Source organism: Paramormyrops kingsleyae, chromosome 14, assembly GCF_048594095.1.
Source record: "Paramormyrops kingsleyae isolate MSU_618 chromosome 14, PKINGS_0.4, whole genome shotgun sequence".
Classification (NCBI taxonomy): Eukaryota; Metazoa; Chordata; class Actinopteri; order Osteoglossiformes; family Mormyridae; genus Paramormyrops; species Paramormyrops kingsleyae.
Window position 1 is genome coordinate 16,623,439 of NC_132810.1, and position 17,112 is coordinate 16,640,550.

The 17,112-nt window shown below is 51.1% G+C and overlaps 1 protein-coding gene across 1 annotated transcript in view; it reads right to left on the bottom strand.

The window, feature by feature from the left end:
* Positions 1 to 17,112, bottom strand: part of alk (ALK receptor tyrosine kinase) — a 212,506-nt gene that overhangs the window by 21,066 nt on the left and 174,328 nt on the right. Inside the window, exons 6-12 of the mRNA XM_072698713.1 lie at positions 16,743 to 16,874; positions 14,606 to 14,740; positions 14,412 to 14,515; positions 13,473 to 13,645; positions 12,450 to 12,544; positions 3,799 to 3,933; positions 535 to 697 (exon numbers count right to left, since the gene is read on the bottom strand). Of these exons, the coding sequence (XP_072554814.1) occupies positions 535 to 697; positions 3,799 to 3,933; positions 12,450 to 12,544; positions 13,473 to 13,645; positions 14,412 to 14,515; positions 14,606 to 14,740; positions 16,743 to 16,874 (937 nt within the window). The remainder of the gene's footprint in view (positions 1 to 534; positions 698 to 3,798; positions 3,934 to 12,449; positions 12,545 to 13,472; positions 13,646 to 14,411; positions 14,516 to 14,605; positions 14,741 to 16,742; positions 16,875 to 17,112) is intronic.

The following is a 17,112-nucleotide window of genomic DNA, read 5'->3' on the forward strand; positions in this document are numbered from 1 at the left end:
CCGGTTTTGCCAAGACCACAAGTACAATCTTTGCGTTCTTGGTATTGAGAAACACCCAGTGACAAGGGACGGCGCCCGGAGTGACAGAACATCTTCCATTTGTTGTAACAATCAGTCCAGAAGCTTACGCTTCCTTTGAAATGGATGGTCTTTTCGGGGACCTTCTTAATTCGTTCTGTTTACCTGAAATCGGGACTGTATCAGATAGTGTTTAATGCCTTAACATTTCAGCCCCATTTACAGCAAGCACCTCCGCAGCCGTTTATCTAATTGCTTCGGAAATACCGTCTCACATTTCTACTCCCTTATATCAATTAAGTAATTAAGGCAGCTTGGACTGAGGAAACAGTGACGTCCCGTGAAATAGAGAATGCATGGTCATTTGTGGATTTTGGCAGCATTCTCTTATCCCTGTACAAGATGTGTCCTTGCTGGTGTGGTGTGTGTGTGTGTGTGTGTGTGTGTGTGTTTCGGGGGGATCAGGAGTGCGTCTGTCTGTCTGATATGGGCGGGACTGTGCTGTATGAGGCTCACCTGTAGGTTCCCGTCTCTGGAACCTTCCACATCTGCATGCCCTTCAGCATCCCCTTGGTTCCCACGGTGATGTTGATGTTGGTGTTCCGATAGGAATTGCTACACTGAGTGGGGGTGGGACCTACAGGCCCAGTGGCTCCACAGGTGTGGAAGGTCCACTTGGCTGCAGGGACACACACACACACACACCATCAAGATGTGAGTCAGAGATGCTTCACGGTCAGGGCCCTGCTATGTCAGGGAGTTCTGTAACCTGTGCTGAAACCAGAGTTACACAGCTGGCGCCGCCCACAGGAGTGGCAGTGTGTAAATCCGCCCAGATTGAGCCCCAAGGGGCATAGAAATAGTCCCCGACCCGTAAAGCAAATGAGAGAATCGACTGTAAAGTTGTGAATATTTACACCTGTATGAGAAAGTGACCAGAAAGCTCAGACGGCACATTCATCACGCGAGCGCATTAGACAAACACACTCCTCGCGGGCATAAATCTGCCTGCTGTATTATGTCGTCCCACCGGCGATCGATAACCTCCCACTTCTCAGCCCGGCTCCCTGGGTGGTGGGGGGCAGGGGGTGGGCAGAACAACAGCCAGCCATCTCCAAAGAGAGCAAAGGTGTGCACAAGAGAAGCCTGGGGGAGTTGGGAAAGCAGGTGTACTTTTTCATGCTTGGGGGGGCGGATATTCAAGAGCCCTTCGTTTGGTCACCTGAGCTTATGACACCTGACCAGACTACAACTCTGAGTTGCACCATTGCCAACCTGCCGGGGTGAGGGCAAAGCCATGGGGTAGGATACACAACTCAAACGGCCCCCGCCGAGGATGAAGGAGACAGGCACCCTTGTGCTCTGCCAGCCTCAGGCAATGCGACCCACTTCCATTCCTCCAAAAACCCTAAAAAACAGGATGCTGCCCTTTCTCCTTCAATTACAGTTACTACTTTTAGTTTTGTTTACTTCTTATTGTAGCTGTGTCTGCTATTGTACTGAGCGAGCAGCTAGATGGAGGGGAGTAATAGATAAGGATTATATCCCCATTAGCCCAAGGGATGCCGGCAAACTCCAGAGAAGAATGAGAGTCCAAACTGATGCAGCCATTGTTAATCCTGAATTCTGCTTTACAGAATCGACGGAAAAGGAGTCTATCGAGAGAACTGCTGTTCAGAAAGACAAACCGCCATGACCCGCAAGGTCACTGGACCATACATTATCTCAAATTAATTTCTTTTCATACTATATTTTTTTAAAAGGATACTTACAAGGGAAATATGTGTAGAAGAAGCAAGTAAATTTTTCCAGTGTGAGTTTATATTTTTTTAAAAAAGGGAAAAATTTTGGAAATGTTCCACTATGAAGTTTATCACTTTTTTTTCTTGTGTGGTCGAAGTTTTCACACAATTCATAAAAATTTGGATTAAAATTGGATGATTGACACAGAGCGAGTAGCCTTACTCTGAACTTGATGGGAACACTCCTCTCTTTTGAGGTCAGCACCCTGTGTGTGTGATCAGTCGGTAGGCTGTGGATCTGTGTCCAGAACGTCATGGGGTTGAATCTGATACGTATTACTTCATTGCCACGAGGCCATTTACTATAAGGTGAATGATATAGCTAAAATAGAGACAAATGCATTAAAAGCAGATGTGTCCAGACTTTTGACTGGTACGTTACATCTAAAACATAAGCATAAGGACAGGATGAAGATGCAGGATGGTCCTATTTCAACGAGAAGAACACGGGACAAACAGCAGATAAAGAATGCAAGTGAATGCTCTGGCACAGGGCCTCCCTGCCCCCCCATACACACACACACAGACGCACACACACACACACGCCTCATTTCTCATTGGCCGCCGTTTATGTAGCGTGCAAATGACCAGCGTTGCCCAAATCACAACGCCGTGAAGTTTCGCCTTGCCCGTACCGGCGCTCAGCGACCCGTTGGCAGTGGATTTCCCATCACCCCCCCCCCCTCCCCACTTCCCACCCTCCTCGCAAATCAGGGAGGAAATAGAGTGACAAACTGCGTAAATTACCCGTCTCCGAACGCGGTGGGAAAGCAGATGAACGGCCAGAGCTGTTTGTTGTTTCAAAGCAGACTTTGGGCAGCTCTCACTCCAGTTACGAGAGAGAGAGACCCAACCGCTTGGCGGCTTCCAATCATTTTAGCGACTCTTTCTAGTGGACGGCTAATAGATGGCAGAGTATGGCTGGGAGGAGAAGACCACACATACAAATCGACTCCTCGCGATGAGACGACGAGCTCGGCGAGCCGTGTGTGGGCAGGAGTCTCCTTAGCACTGTTTATGAAAAATAATAAATGCGGCGCCGCTGATTAATTCACATTGACGGGTGATCTGAGAGCGTAGGAAGGGAGTCACAAAGAGTAGCAATTACTCTGTAAGTAAACAAGATATTGAGTAATGGCATCATGTGACCAGGGGAGAGACGCGACAACAGCCCCGCAGCCATTTATTTTGGCAGCAGTAGGAATAGTTCTGCATCAATTCGCAGGTCATTCCATGTGTATGGAACGCATATTCCATAATGTCTGTCGGAATTTTAAGAAGAAACTATGGTCTCCCCCAGGTTTGGCACAGCATCTGCATTACTGTCAGTAAGACACCAACTTTGGTATAGTAATATATTACAATTATGAGAGTGATTGGTGTGTGAGTGTGCCCTGTCATGGGTTGGTGCCCCATCCTGGGTTGTCCCCTGCCGTGCACCCATAGCCTCCGGGATAGGCTCCGGACCCCCCACGACCCTGAATTGGATAAGTGGTTTCAGATAATGGATGTATGGATGGATTATGCGAGTGCAAAGGAAGGCCAATTAATATGACCTGTATACTTTCACATCTCTACATATGAATCATTGAAACCACTTCCACTGATTTACTTAAAAAAATAATTCTAGTTTGTACTAAGGCTGGTGTCCACGTATAGTGGTGAACAGTGAATTATGTTCACCAGTGGGTGGCACACTTTCTTCATTTGCTATGCTGCATGCTATGTCTCTCTGCAGCAGAAGAGCACAGGCAATGTATGGCTGACTTTCTGCACTAATTATAGAGGGCCGCATGTTTCTTTCCCTTTTCTTGATTTTCTTATCGCTCTGCTTTCTCACATTAGCCTTGAAAATATCTGACAGTTTGAAAAGAAACACTGAGCGCTTATTCTATTTAATCTTTGTTTTGCTCGGGTGGGTATCGAGCGAAAGCATCATTAAGGATCAAAGTGATGCCCACGCGGTCGAGCCACTTACCGTCACTTGGGGGCGGTATAAGAGTCGTTGAAGGCAGATCCCCAGTGGCTGAAGGCGTGACCCTCATAGTCCGGTTTGTCGGTTCGGGTATGGTGATGTTCACCATGGGAACAACTGGAGGAAACTCTCCATTGGCTGAAGAGAAGGAGAAGGTGTGGTCAGTGTCCTTCTGCTGTATCTACCATCACAACGTTAACTGAATGGACCTTCTGCTCAGATCTTTATCAATGGGGGAAATCTATCTGCTTTGAGGTGTAGTCTCCAAACAGATTGGGCATATCCACCATGACCATTAGCGCAATTAGCATATCTAAATGTCCAGCCTCTGTTCCGAAGCTTTCCGTCCGCTGGAGGAACGCTCTTGAATTAAGCCTCTGAGCTCCCTTACAATGACCAGCAGCGAAGAGGCACTGAAGCAGCAGGACCCCAGGCTACGGGATCCGGTGGGCAAGGAGCGAGTGGGGGGCAGAGAGGCTGCGAAAGGGCGCTTTGATCTGGGCAAATGACAGGTCAGGAGAGCGGCCGGAGAAAGCAAAGGCTGACACACGAGCAGCTCCTGAAACCTGCCCACTTTTCAGTATCAATTAATCTGTTTCTCCCAGCAAATTGATGGAATTCACCAAAGCGAATTCGCCAGGAAGTCACGATACTTCTGGTGCAGTGAGGTGATGTCACACCTTTCCCATCGCCACTGCTAAGCAGTACTTGTGCTGCACACCTTGGATCTCTGTGCCGCAATATGAAGATACAGCCAAGCAGAGGCGCTAAATCATTTCAAATCTATTTACCTTCCCACCCGGTACCGTCATGACTCACCCCCCACCTCCCCAAAAAAGCTACATACAGAAAGAAAATGGAATCAAGGTCTTCAAAGGATAGTTTGTGATCCTCAGGGGAGACTGTAAGCACAAGAAGCCCATCTGAAGGGTAGGTGAGAGAGAGGGGCGGGTGTGGGAGCCTTTGTTTTGGGCAATAAAGGTGAAAGTGATGAGGGACTCGAGTTGGGGTGATTCTGGTGGCCCTGTCGGATCACACTCTATCGGAGATGGCGCCTCTCATCACGTGGAAGAGGGACTTGTTCAGAGCGAAGATCTACAGCTGCTACCAGCAGAGCTGGGACAATTAACAATGAGAAACTCGTAGCACAAGTATCAGAAAGCGACCTGCCTTTGACAGGGAGAGCAGCAGAGAGTCCCGAGTTTCTTGATCTTGATTAGGATTTTGGGAGCACATTCCTACTCGTTCACCTCGCCCTCTTTAGCCACGATCCCGTCACCTCGCCCTCTTTAACCGCGTTCCCGTCACCTCGCCCTCTTTAGCCACGATCCTGTCACCTCGCCCTCTTTAACCGCGTTCCCGTCACCTCGCCCTCTTTAGCCGCGTTCCCGTCACCTCGCCCTCTTTAGCCGTGTTCCCGTCACCTCGCCCTCTTTAGCCGCGTTCCCGTCACCTCGCCCTTTTTAGCCGCGTTCCCGTCACCTCGCCCTTTTTAGCCGCGTTACAGTCACCTCGCCCTCTTTAGCCGCGCTCCCACTCGCTCACCTCGCCCTCTTTAGCCGTGTTCCCGTCACCTCGCCCTCTTTAGCCGCGTTCCCGTCACCTCGCCCTCTTTAGCCGCGTTCCCATCATCTCGCCCTTTTTAGCCGCGTTCCCGTCACCTCGCCCTTTTTAGCCGCGTTACAGTCACCTCGCCCTCTTTAGCCGCGCTCCCACTCGCTCACCTCGCCCTCTTTAGCCACGTTCCCGTCACCTCGCCCTCTTTAGCCCTGTTTCCACTCGCTCACCTCGCCCTCTTTAGTCGTGTTCCCGTCACCTCGCCCTCTTTAGCCGCGTTCCCGTCACCTCGCCCTCTTTAGCCGCGTTCCCATCATCTCGCCCTTTTTAGCCGCGTTCCCGTCACCTCGCCCTTTTTAGCCGCGTTACAGTCACCTCGCCCTCTTTAGCCGCGCTCCCACTCGCTCACCTCGCCCTCTTTAGCCACGTTCCCGTCACCTCGCCCTCTTTAGCCGCGTTCCCGTCACCTCGCCCTCTTTAGCCACGTTCCCATCATCTCGCCCTTTTTAGTCGCGTTCCCGTCACCTCGCCCTTTTTAGCCACGTTACAGTCACCTCCCCCTCTTTAGCCGCGCTCCCACTCGCTCACCTCGCCCTCTTTAGCCACGTTCCCGTCACCTCGCCCTCTTTAGCCGCGTTCCCGTCACCTCGCCCTCTTTAGCTGCGTTCCCATCATCTCGCCCTTTTTAGCCGCGTTACAGTCACCTCGCCCTCTTTAGCCGCGCTCCCACTCTCTCACCTCGCCCTCTTTAGCCGTGTTTCCACTCGCTCACCTCGCCCTCTTTAGTCGCGTTCCCATCACTTCGCCCTCTTTAGCCGTGCTCCCACTCGCTCACCTCGTCCTCTTTAGCCGCGTTCCCGTCACCTCGCCCTCTTTAGCCGCGTTCCCGTCACTTCGCCCTCTTTAGCTGTGCTCCCACTCGCTCACCTTGCCCTCTTTAGCCGCGTTCCCGTCACCTCGCCCTCTTTAGCCGCGTTCCCGTCACCTCGCCCTCTTTAGCCGCATTCCCACTCACTCACCTCGCCCTCTTTAGCCGCGTTCCCACTCGCTCACCTCGCCCTCTTTGGCCGCGTTCCCGTCACCTCGCCCTCTTTGGCCGCGTTCCCGTCACCTCGCCCTCTTTAGCCGAGTTCCAGTCACCTCGCCCTCTTTAGCCGCGCTCCCACTCGCTCACCTCGCCCTCTTTAGCCACGTTCCCGTCACCTCGCCCTCTTTAGCCGTGTTCCCACTCGCTCACCTCGCCCTCTTTAGTCGCGTTCCCATCACTTCGCCCTCTTTAGCCGTGCTCCCACTCGCTCACCTCGCCCTCTTTAGCCGCGTTCCCGTCACCTCGCCCTCTTTAGCCGCATTCCCGTCACCTCGCCCTCTTTAGCCGCGTTCCCGTCACTTCGCCCTCTTTAGCCGCGCTCCCACTCGCTCAGCTTGCCCTCTTTAGCCGCGTTCCCGTCACCTCGCCCTCTTTAGCCGCGTTCCCATCACCTCGCCCTCTTTAGCCGCATTCCCACTCGCTCACCTCACCCTCTTTAGCCAAGTTCCCGTCACCTCGCCCTCTTTAGCCGCGTTCCCACTCGCTCACCTCGCCCTCTTTGGCCGCGTTCCCGTCACCTCGCCCTCTTTGGCCGCGTTCCCGTCACCTCGCCCTCTTTGGCCGCGTTCCCGTCACCTCGCCCTCTTTAGCCGCGTTCCCGTCACCTCGCCCTCTTTAGCCGCGTTCCCGTCACCTCGCCCTCTTTAGCCGCGTTCCCGTCACCTCGCCCTCTTTAGCCGCGTTCCCGTCACCTCGCCCTCTTTAGCCGCGTTCCCGTCACCTCGCCCTCTTTAGCCGCGTTCCCGTCACCTCGCCCTCTTTAGCCGCGTTCCCGTCACCTTGCCCTCTTTAGCCGCGTTCCCATCACTTCGCCCTCTTTAGCCGCGCTCCCACTCGCTCACCTTTCCCTCTTTAGCCGCGCTCCCGCTACCTCACCTCGGCCCCCTTTAGCTGCACTCCTGCTAGCCCCACCTCTTATTTCATTATATGGTAATAACGACATTTCACGGCCCAACCGGGGAAGCCATTGTTGTGTTAATGTCACACAGCCTCCTCCAGTATTAAAACCCCCAATTAAGCCCTGGAGGTGGGTCTTTATATCCAATCGAGAGAACGGACGGACGAGAACATCCATGACATGGTGGATGGGGTGTGGGGGGGCAACTTCATCTCTGACTGGGGAAAAAGCCTGAGAGCAAGAACAGAGAATGGATAGGACTGGCCTACATGTCTGATGTCAGATGACACCAGGCTGGGACATTCTAATCTCCCATGATGCATCAAGCCGGGACATTCTTATCTCCCATGATGCACCAGGCGGGGACATTCTTATCTCCCATGATGCACCAGGTGAGGACTTTCTTATCTCCTATGATGCACCAGGCCGGGACATTCTTATCTCCCATGATGCACCAGGTGAGGACTTTCTTATCTCCTATGATGCACCAGGCCGGGACATTCTTATCTCCCATGATACACCAGGCGGGGACATTCTTATCTCCCATGATGCATCAGGCGGGGACATTCTTATCTTCCATGATACACCAGGCGGGGACATTCTTATCTCCCATGATGCACCTGTCGGGGACATTCTTATCTCCCATGATACACCAGGCGGGGACATTCTTATCTCCCATGATGCACCTGTCGGGGACATTCTTATCTTCCATGATGCACCAGGCGGGGACATTCTTATCTCCCATGATACACCAGGCGGGGACATTCTTATCTCCCATGATGCACCTGTCGGGGACATTCTTATCTTCCATGATACACCAGGCGGGGACATTCTTATCTCCCATGATGCACCTGTCGGGGACATTCTTATCTCCCATGATGCACCAGGCCGGGACACTCTAATCTCCCATCATGCACAAGGCCAGGAAATACTAATCTCATATCATACATCATTCTAGTGGTGATAGAAGCATAACGGATGCACACATCACCAGGTGCACGTTAAGATCTTCACAAGGTGACTCTGAGACCTGCAGTACTCTCACCCATGCCCCTGACTCCACTCTACCTGCTCACCCTGCTACCTGCCGTCAGCCATTACGTTGGAGTGCATATTGTTATCAGGAGTGCCACAAGCTCAGTAATCGTGTCCCAGAGGGCAACATGGGTTTCTCTTTAATATTCATGCAATTTTCTCACTCCAGTTTTGAAATGAATTATATTGATCCATTTGGAACTTGAAAAGGAGGCAGTCTTTGCTTGTAAATTGTTTGAGCCGCAGGTGATGAGGAAACAGCACAATAAAGTAAAATCACTGAAGCCGGAGAAAAACAAAGACTTCAGTGATGTGAAGGACCTGTGGGTGCAAGACGAATGATCTAGAACCAACAATCCAAGTGCTTTACATTATGGCGGAAGTCATCACTGGGAGCCAAAAAGCCCAGTGCAGTTCAGACTCTTTGTTTAATCCCTGTGAAGTTTGCTGCAGTGATTAAGCACATTATTAGCAGTACTGACAGACTCTGCGGAACTTCCTGTCGTGGGGCAGGTCTCACATCCCAACTCCCTCCCTATTTGGCCAGCAGGACTACAGAGGTTGTGAATCGGTCATCTGCTGTCTTCACGATCATTTATCCACGTCCCAGCACATAAATTTAAACCAGGGAATACGTGTCCTAGCGTAGTCATTGGCTGATTTCTTGGTGAAAGATGGTGTAAATACCATATGGAAATATGGCACTTCCACATGCTAACCGAGAGAATTGTGGCCTTCTGATGGTGCTCTCCAAAAGCCTGGTTCATTCCAGCTGGAGCTGGAGAGGCATCTGAGAGACAGGCCCCATGAAGAACAACATGAACATAAGCCCTCCACTGGAGATGTGCGGGATGCTCTGAACGTAGCAAGCTTTTTCACACTCTCCTTAACAAACATGTAGACACTATTTTGTAATTTCAATATTATATTTAATATATTAAAATATACGGATACCTGTCGACGACTGAGTCTCTTAGACCCCACAGACAAGTAATGTAGACAAATAATGTTTTATCAGTCTCTTGATCACCAGACATCACAAAGGATGGTTAGAAGTGGCCTCCTTTTATCGCTCACTCTTTAATCATCCTGAAAACCCCCCAGTGTCCCCGCGCACAGCCCTCTTCACCCCGTCGTCTACAGATATCATCCATCAAAGTCCGGCGGGGGCTTTTAACAGCATACAGTACCAATGGTCCATAAGTATTCCCCAAGGCGAGCGTTTCTGCAAGCGCCGGGGCCTCACAGCTTACGAAACAGCAGTGTGGCAGTCCAGCTGCCCGCCTGTGTCCCTGGCGTGACAGGAGGCCTGGGCATCCACCATAACAGAGCTGTGTCTTAATACTGCCAGCTCTCTTACTGTTATTTCATTTCTGGCTTCATGAAAGGCGATTCCCTTCAAAGCCGCTTTACTTTGTTATCGAACCTTCAGCACTTTTTCATAGTCAACTGGGTGTAGACAAGAGGAAGGCCCGAGACTGACACAGAAAATGGTCTGGAAAAAACTGCCAAAGTTCCTGTTCAGGAACTAGAGGCTGAGCATCACCATGGAAACTTAAAACAAGATATCCACCCCCCACAGGGATCTGCACCCTGGGGAGTTCCTCAGAGAAGCTGTGTAAAACCAAACAAACATGTACGCGGACAGTTAAACAAGACCTCTCGAGCAGGAAGCAACCTCACTGCATGGAGAAGATAACCTGGAGTTCTGGGTCAGTCAGGACTGCAGAGGCCGAGAGAGGCGGCTTCGACCAGCTTACCTGTAAATGTCAGGCCATGGGTCTGATGGGCTGAGCGTGTGTGTGTGTGTGTGGGGGGAATATGTTTATATTACATTGTGGGGACTAAATGTTCCCCACAATATAATAAAAACCTGTTATTCTGACATTGTGGAGACCATTTTTCAGGTCTGTGAATGCAACCAAAAAAGTAAAAATGCCAAAAGTCTTGTATTTTGTTTGGTTACTTATGCTTACGGGTAGGGATGGGTTGGGGTTAAGGTCTTCCACAATCCTCCACACCACGCATCCAAACAAACAGAAATGCCCACAATTTCACACAATTACACCCAAGGGTCTAAACACAAAACCATGCACACAAATACACATTTGCATCTATTTAGGAAGGCACACAAAAATAAATGCAGAGACACACAGACAACATAACCCATAACCCGTTTCTTCAGTACTTGTTGGCAGATATGCAAAACAGAAAAATATTCTGTACTGGACAATCCCATTGTGAAGAACCATGAGGTTCTGACATTTCAGTATATGACAGAGCAGAACAGGGCCACATCACACCCTTTCAGAACAGGGGCACCACATCACACCCTTTCAGAACAGGGGCACCACATCACACCCTTTCAGAACAGGGGCACCACATCACACCCTTTCAGAACAGGGGCACCACATCACACTCTTTCAGAACAGGGGCACCACATCACACTCTTTCAGAACAGGGGCACATCACACTGCCACCAGCTTGGCATCGCAGCTGTTTCTTCAATAACCATCAGCCTGCGGGAAATAAGTCTGTATGTGCAGATGGGCACATTGGCACCCGTCCCCCACAGGACAAAGCAGAAGCATTTTAATAACGACGTTCAGCAGCTGTGAGCAGTGGAGGGCCCTCCTAACTGGGTACTGAGACTCAGAACAGCTGCCCCCCCCCCCCCGTAAAATCACAACGGTTTGGCAGGAACTGGTTTGGAGAGAAGCCTGGGGAACACTGGTGGCTGGGGTATTCAAAAAGAACAAAACAGCTTCATAAACATAATTAGCCATTATTAAAACCTAGATCTCACTGTTCATCCCGCAAAACCTTGTGGTCAATCTCAACATGGGAAACAGGCTTTGAAAAACAGGATGATTGGGAAAGTCAGAGCCCAACATCATCTGTACATTCAACTAGGGGTGATTCTAGGATTTTTTTGAGGTCGAGGGCATAACAGAGGCCAGAACCCGTCATTGGACCTTCACAGCCACATCAGTTCCAATAAAAGACACCTGACTACACAGAAATAGCGCCATCTGCTGTGCTTTAGGCTAGCGTTATCCAACTGAATCAATATTTACGGCATGCAAGCCAAGTAAACAAAGCTCAAAGCGGATTCACGGAAAATATTAAAAACAAAATCGCACAAATGTCCCGCTCAACGAGGCGCCCGTGATTGACGACGCCTGCGACTCGGCGGAGATGAATGCTCCGCGAATCGTAATCTCATCTCCAAACAGCTCTATCAAACAAATCACCGCGCATTGGACACGCATCATCCTTCTGCGAGCCGCCCCTGCAGTGGCCCAGCCTAAACACTGCTAATTCCCGTGTAATAGGCCGGGCGCTTTAGCCTACGTGGGTCAGGGTGGCTACGGTTACGACAGCCTCCCTCGGCTGTCTAAAAGCCACCGAGGGGACGACCGCCGTGTCATTTGCACATCCCTGCAGAGTCATTACGCTGACAAGCGGGAGTCGAGGACAAACCCTTAGCCAACCGTAAGTAATCAGCATACAGCTCCTTGCTAAATATGGTTTCCACACTGACTTTGTTGCTGTATTGAGATTCTGCCCTTGTCGCCACAGCTGATAGAGGCCCGTTTGTTATTCAGTCTGGCCCCGATTTCATGAAGAAAACTAGTCAGCCAACTAAAATCATCAGCGTTTAAGCAGGAGATCTGGAGCCATTGAATCCTCAGAAGTCCCTTCCAGCTTCTTAAGGAAATGGGTTTAGCTGCCTTTAATGCCCTGTTTACATTACTGCAGCTGACAACTGCCTATCTTGGGGAGTGGCATAAATTTCAGGGAGAAGATGGGAGTTGTGGCTGCCAGCCAATCAGAAGGTGGTGGGCAGGGGCCCTTCCTTCCTTAGAGACAATGAGAGCGGCCATTTTTTTCAGCAGTTAGCTCAATAGAGATGAAGGTTAAGACCATTTAACCTCAGCTTTAAAGTGATGTATTTGAAAACCTGAGATGAACTTTTTGGTCTGATATTGATCCAGAAAACAGCCGAACGAGGCAGGAAGAAAGAGTGTGCTAGAAGGGATGATCTTTCAGCGTTCCAGGAGCTTCTGTACTCACAGGCCAGGAAGCAGTCCAGACTGAGGGAGATGTTGTCCAGGCAGAGGACCGACCCAGGACCTGAGAGTTCCTCGGCGCTGAACTGCAGCCAGAACCTGTCCCGTGGCAAAAGGAGAAGGTCAACACATCCCCACGGCTGTGAGACTGCGAGCCGGGGGTGTCCAGCCCGGCGAGCGACCCAGATGTCATCAGACACACATAGACCCGTGACCCAGTTTGGCTCTGCTGCCACCCCAAGCGGTGTGTTCCGATGCTGGTGTGCGGCCTGCATCCCCTCCCCCCCCCCCCGACAGGGTCTTGCTTTTTCTCTTTTAGGCTTTTGGACCTAAGATCTGATACGGCATTGGAGCAGCAGAGACCCGGCTCACTCACAAAGGGTACGGACCGGCATATGCAGTCGGCCTGGCATTTCCGTCACTCCCCCCAGACCCCGACTGCCCCCGGCCATGACACTGAAGCCAGGCCGACGGGCTCGTCCACTTGGAGACAGAACAGACGTTTCTCATCGCCGTGCTTGGGAAACACTCAAGTGCCACGGCTAATTGGGGGGGGGGGGGGGGGGAAACGGGGGCCCGAGCTACACAGACTCCCCCGTCTCTTTAAAGGAGGCATCAGAGGACACCCCCGGGAGCCCTGCCCAGCAGGACTCATTAAGCTTACACGCCGAAAGGGTTATCTCCCGCTGCAGCAAGAACTCGCACATTTGCATCCGATAAAGGGGGGCAATAAATTATGCCATTTATGAAACCAGGAAAATTAACAGTAACACTGAATATTTATTCTGTATCTCAAATAAAAGGATGCCTTAGCTGTTGCAGGGAGGGGGCGTCGTCCTTGGGTATTTGATGATTTGGCGTGTTTACGACGTGGGGATTTTTAAATAGAATTTTCCTGCATAAATCTGGTCGACGGCGCGTGGTGCTTGAGCAGGGCGCATCGTGACTGTCAGCGGAACTCATTTTTGGGTTGAAGGTAGAGGTGGGAATTTCGTTATGCTAATGTCCCCAACCAGGTTTGCCTTACCAGTCCGCTAGCCCGTACAGCGGGATGACGACCAGCCTCCCGCCTGGTCCTGCATGGGCCTCGGCAGCCGAGTCCCAAAGGCTCCGCCGTATGTCGGGCCCTGTGCCATTCTCTACCACCCAAACAGACAGCGCCCCCCTGTGGAGGCCTCCGGAACACATCCAGAAACGGACCTGGGGAGGTCGGCAGGATTGAAAATAATGTAAATAACCCAGTATCATCCTGTAAATGCTGGTACCGACCACTGTAATGGTCTCCGGCCCACAGCAATACCACAGACGGGCCCGTTTGACAGATGGCGCAGTGGGATGCGATCCAGAGCCATAACGCTCAAACGCCTCGCCGCCACACAGGGGCCGTGCGGTGCAGCTGTGCCGCTCAGAATCATTAAACTGCTCCAGCAAGTATCGGGTACAGAAAAACTGCCATTGCACAGGGTTCAAAACAGACAACATCCTGTAATGCATAAAATATGTAAGATCAGATTTACACCCCAGACACTGAGCAGATAAATGTATTAATCAAAGTTCACATAGAAATTATTAATAACAAGGCTTAGAGTGGAAACAAAAAAAATACATTCTTTTGCTTTGAGTGACTACAACTTTTTGTGCTTTGGACTGTTTCTTGCTGTTTCCGGGTCAGGAGAGTTGGAAAGCGGATTGCTCATCTTGCCTGTCAGCCGGTGCCAGTTATCTCTCCCCACAGGACACGTGAACCAGGGACAGGAGGAGTCCCCATAAACCCTGACATTATACTCCTGCTGACCACGCCCCCCCGAGGAATGACGTCCAATTTACATGATAGCTCAAGATGGCTGACGCTGTGTTTCACGGCGCGAGCGCTAATGATGCACGAGCTCTCTCATTAGCAGCCGGTCAGGGTCCTGTTTCATTAACCTAGCTGGGCATGACGCCATGCGACGGCTGTTCCTCTTACCACGCATAGGGAGTTCCTGAGAGGTGGCGGAAAAAGAGGGCTCCTGAGCAACGCTGCCCCCTGCTGGCCTTTAGACTGACCGCCTCTTGCAGCCATGACCGTCCCTGCGGATGCATGACATTCACAGGCTAGCTGAAAAGAGGCCCCCGTCCCTTGGCTTTCAGGCTGTTTACTTCATATCCCCCTCCCCCTACCTCGGGGCTGACAGCTCGTGGCGGGGGCTCCTGGCTCGGAGGCCTGGAGCTTCCAGGATGGGCCCCGCGGGGAGACGGACTGCCATCCACAGTCGCCGGCCTCAAACGAGCAGTAGCTGCCGCTGATAAAATGACCTGTCAAAGTGGAGAAAAGACACAAAAGGGGTGAGTGTGGGGGCGAAGGGAGAGAGAGCAGCTGGGGAGGGGGTCTCAGGACAGTGGCAGAATGAAAGAATAACAGAGGGAGAGAGAGAGCATAAAATGACGGTGCTGGATGGGTGCTAATGGTCCTAGAGACATGGTGCAAGCAGATGATAGATGGCGTCCCTGGCGGGGATGTAAGAGACAGAGGACATAAAGGCCCAGGTGTGAGCAGAGTAATTGGGCATCAGAGAATCTTCTAGACTAGTCTGAGCCAGACGCAGTGGACATCAGAATGCTGTGTGGCAAGGCTGGGATTCCCCAACATGGCCGTCGGGGGGGAACGGTTATCAGTTATCTGTTATCAGGTTAAATAAAAGCTTTGTTTTATACTGATTTGTAATCATGTGGGTGGTGGGGGGGTAAAAGTACAGGAAAGAATGGGGGGCTTCATTTAGCTGCCAAGGCTCTGAGGATGTCGCAAGCCCGCAATGCACGCTAAGTCGATGAAAAGGCGTCTTCGGTTTCGCCATAACGGGAGGCTGAGTTACGCTGGTGTGGTCGCCTGGGGTGGAAATGCGACGGACCACGTTCCTCACGGAAGGGCCCGATGGTGCAGCCGTGACCTTTGCGAGTGACGCCGACGCGGAAGGCGGCCCCTCCCCCTGACCTACCGGCTCCCAGCGCAATCAGAATCTTTGGGAAGGAGACCATTGATCCGTAAGGTGTTCGCCTGGAGAATCCGAGCATTCCCCCAGCTGAGAGCAGACTTACAGACAGCTGAGAGCAGACTTAAAAACATCGCTGGATCACAGAATGGCATGAGAGATGCCTTCACCATCTGAAATCACAGCACCATCTCTAGAGACGTGTGTGGCACACACTCGCACTAATTCCTCTGATAAAGTCCCCCCCCCCCCCCCGAATTGTTTCCACTTGTTAAATGCTTTGGTGATGAACGTGGCAATAATTTTGCTGCCAGAATAGCAATTTAGGCTGCAGCGTGTGGAGAGAGAGATCGGAGAGGAGCCCAGCAAGAGAGTTGTTTCTGCTGACATAGTGATGTGAACGAAAATGGACTCAGTGTCCCACAGATTGAACTCGTGTAAAAAGAAAAAGGTTGTACTTTGTCACAATTGTGCGCTGCACCAGTAGCCGTCAGCATCAGCCAAACTTTCAAACCAGAAAATGCTACTTTCTGCGTTGCGAGACAATTTGTAATACAAACACGGTTCGCAGTAAAACCTAATATGATCCCTGGTGGCGAAATGTGCTGTGGATTCACCCGGCATCTCCTGTCTGCCCCCCAGGAAGCCCATAAAGCTGCCCCCGCTGTACTGCTATACCGCCTGAGAGGACCTCAGACACAGCTGGACCCTTAAATCACAAGCCGCTGAACCTGAGCTTGACACAGAGATATGAACGTGCAGAAGCACAAGAAATATATCTGTCTAAAACATACGCAGAGCACGTCTTAAGCTCCATTTGAAGGCCGCGGATCCTCTGAGCTCGAAGCAAATCCGTATACCAAAAAGAGTTATTTTAGCTAGGCACCATGTAATGTTCCTGGTGTTAAACTAACTATTCCACATTCACTGCGCATGTCCACATTGCTTTACTTGAAAGATTAATGTCTTAAATAACCAGAATCACAGAGGTTATCTTCAGAGAAGACAAGATGGCTGTTTGATGGCTTCTTGAGTGTTCCTGTTGAATTGCTTTGCCGCTGAAGGTGGGGGTAGAGTAGCACACTGATTTTTAGCTTTTCCATGAACCAGTGTGTGTATGTAATACATTAATTAACAACACGTCTGCAGCATTAAGCTCCCAGTGTCATACCTTGCTGAAGCCCATTAATACGGGAACAAAGACTTGCTGATAAAAGGCCTCACAGGATACCACGGACAACCCCAGCTTCTGATCCCTCAAAAGATCTCACATCTGGCCCAAATAAAGGAGGATTCAAGAGTAACATGGCACTGAACATGGAACTCACTGCACATGTGTCCTTCGTCGTCGCCATGGGGACAGTCCATCCGGAAATCGCACATGCGTCCCATGGCGATCAGAGGTCCCTGGTGACAGCGGTACCAACCCTGGAGGGTGATGTTGGGCGTGGGAGACGAGGCTGCGGACAGACAAAGGTTCAACAGCGACAGAGAACAACAGAGGGACTCAAAGGTCCAGCAGCAACTTCCTTCCGAATCTGAATCTGAAAATAAGACCATACCGTCAGATACCACTCTAGTTTGACCCTCCCCCATAGCCCCCGTTCCCATTAAAGTAACGTAGATTCATAAACTTCTTGGATTTCAACCTCTCACAAAAGGCCCAAATATCCATACATCCAGCTCAGAGACTCCACA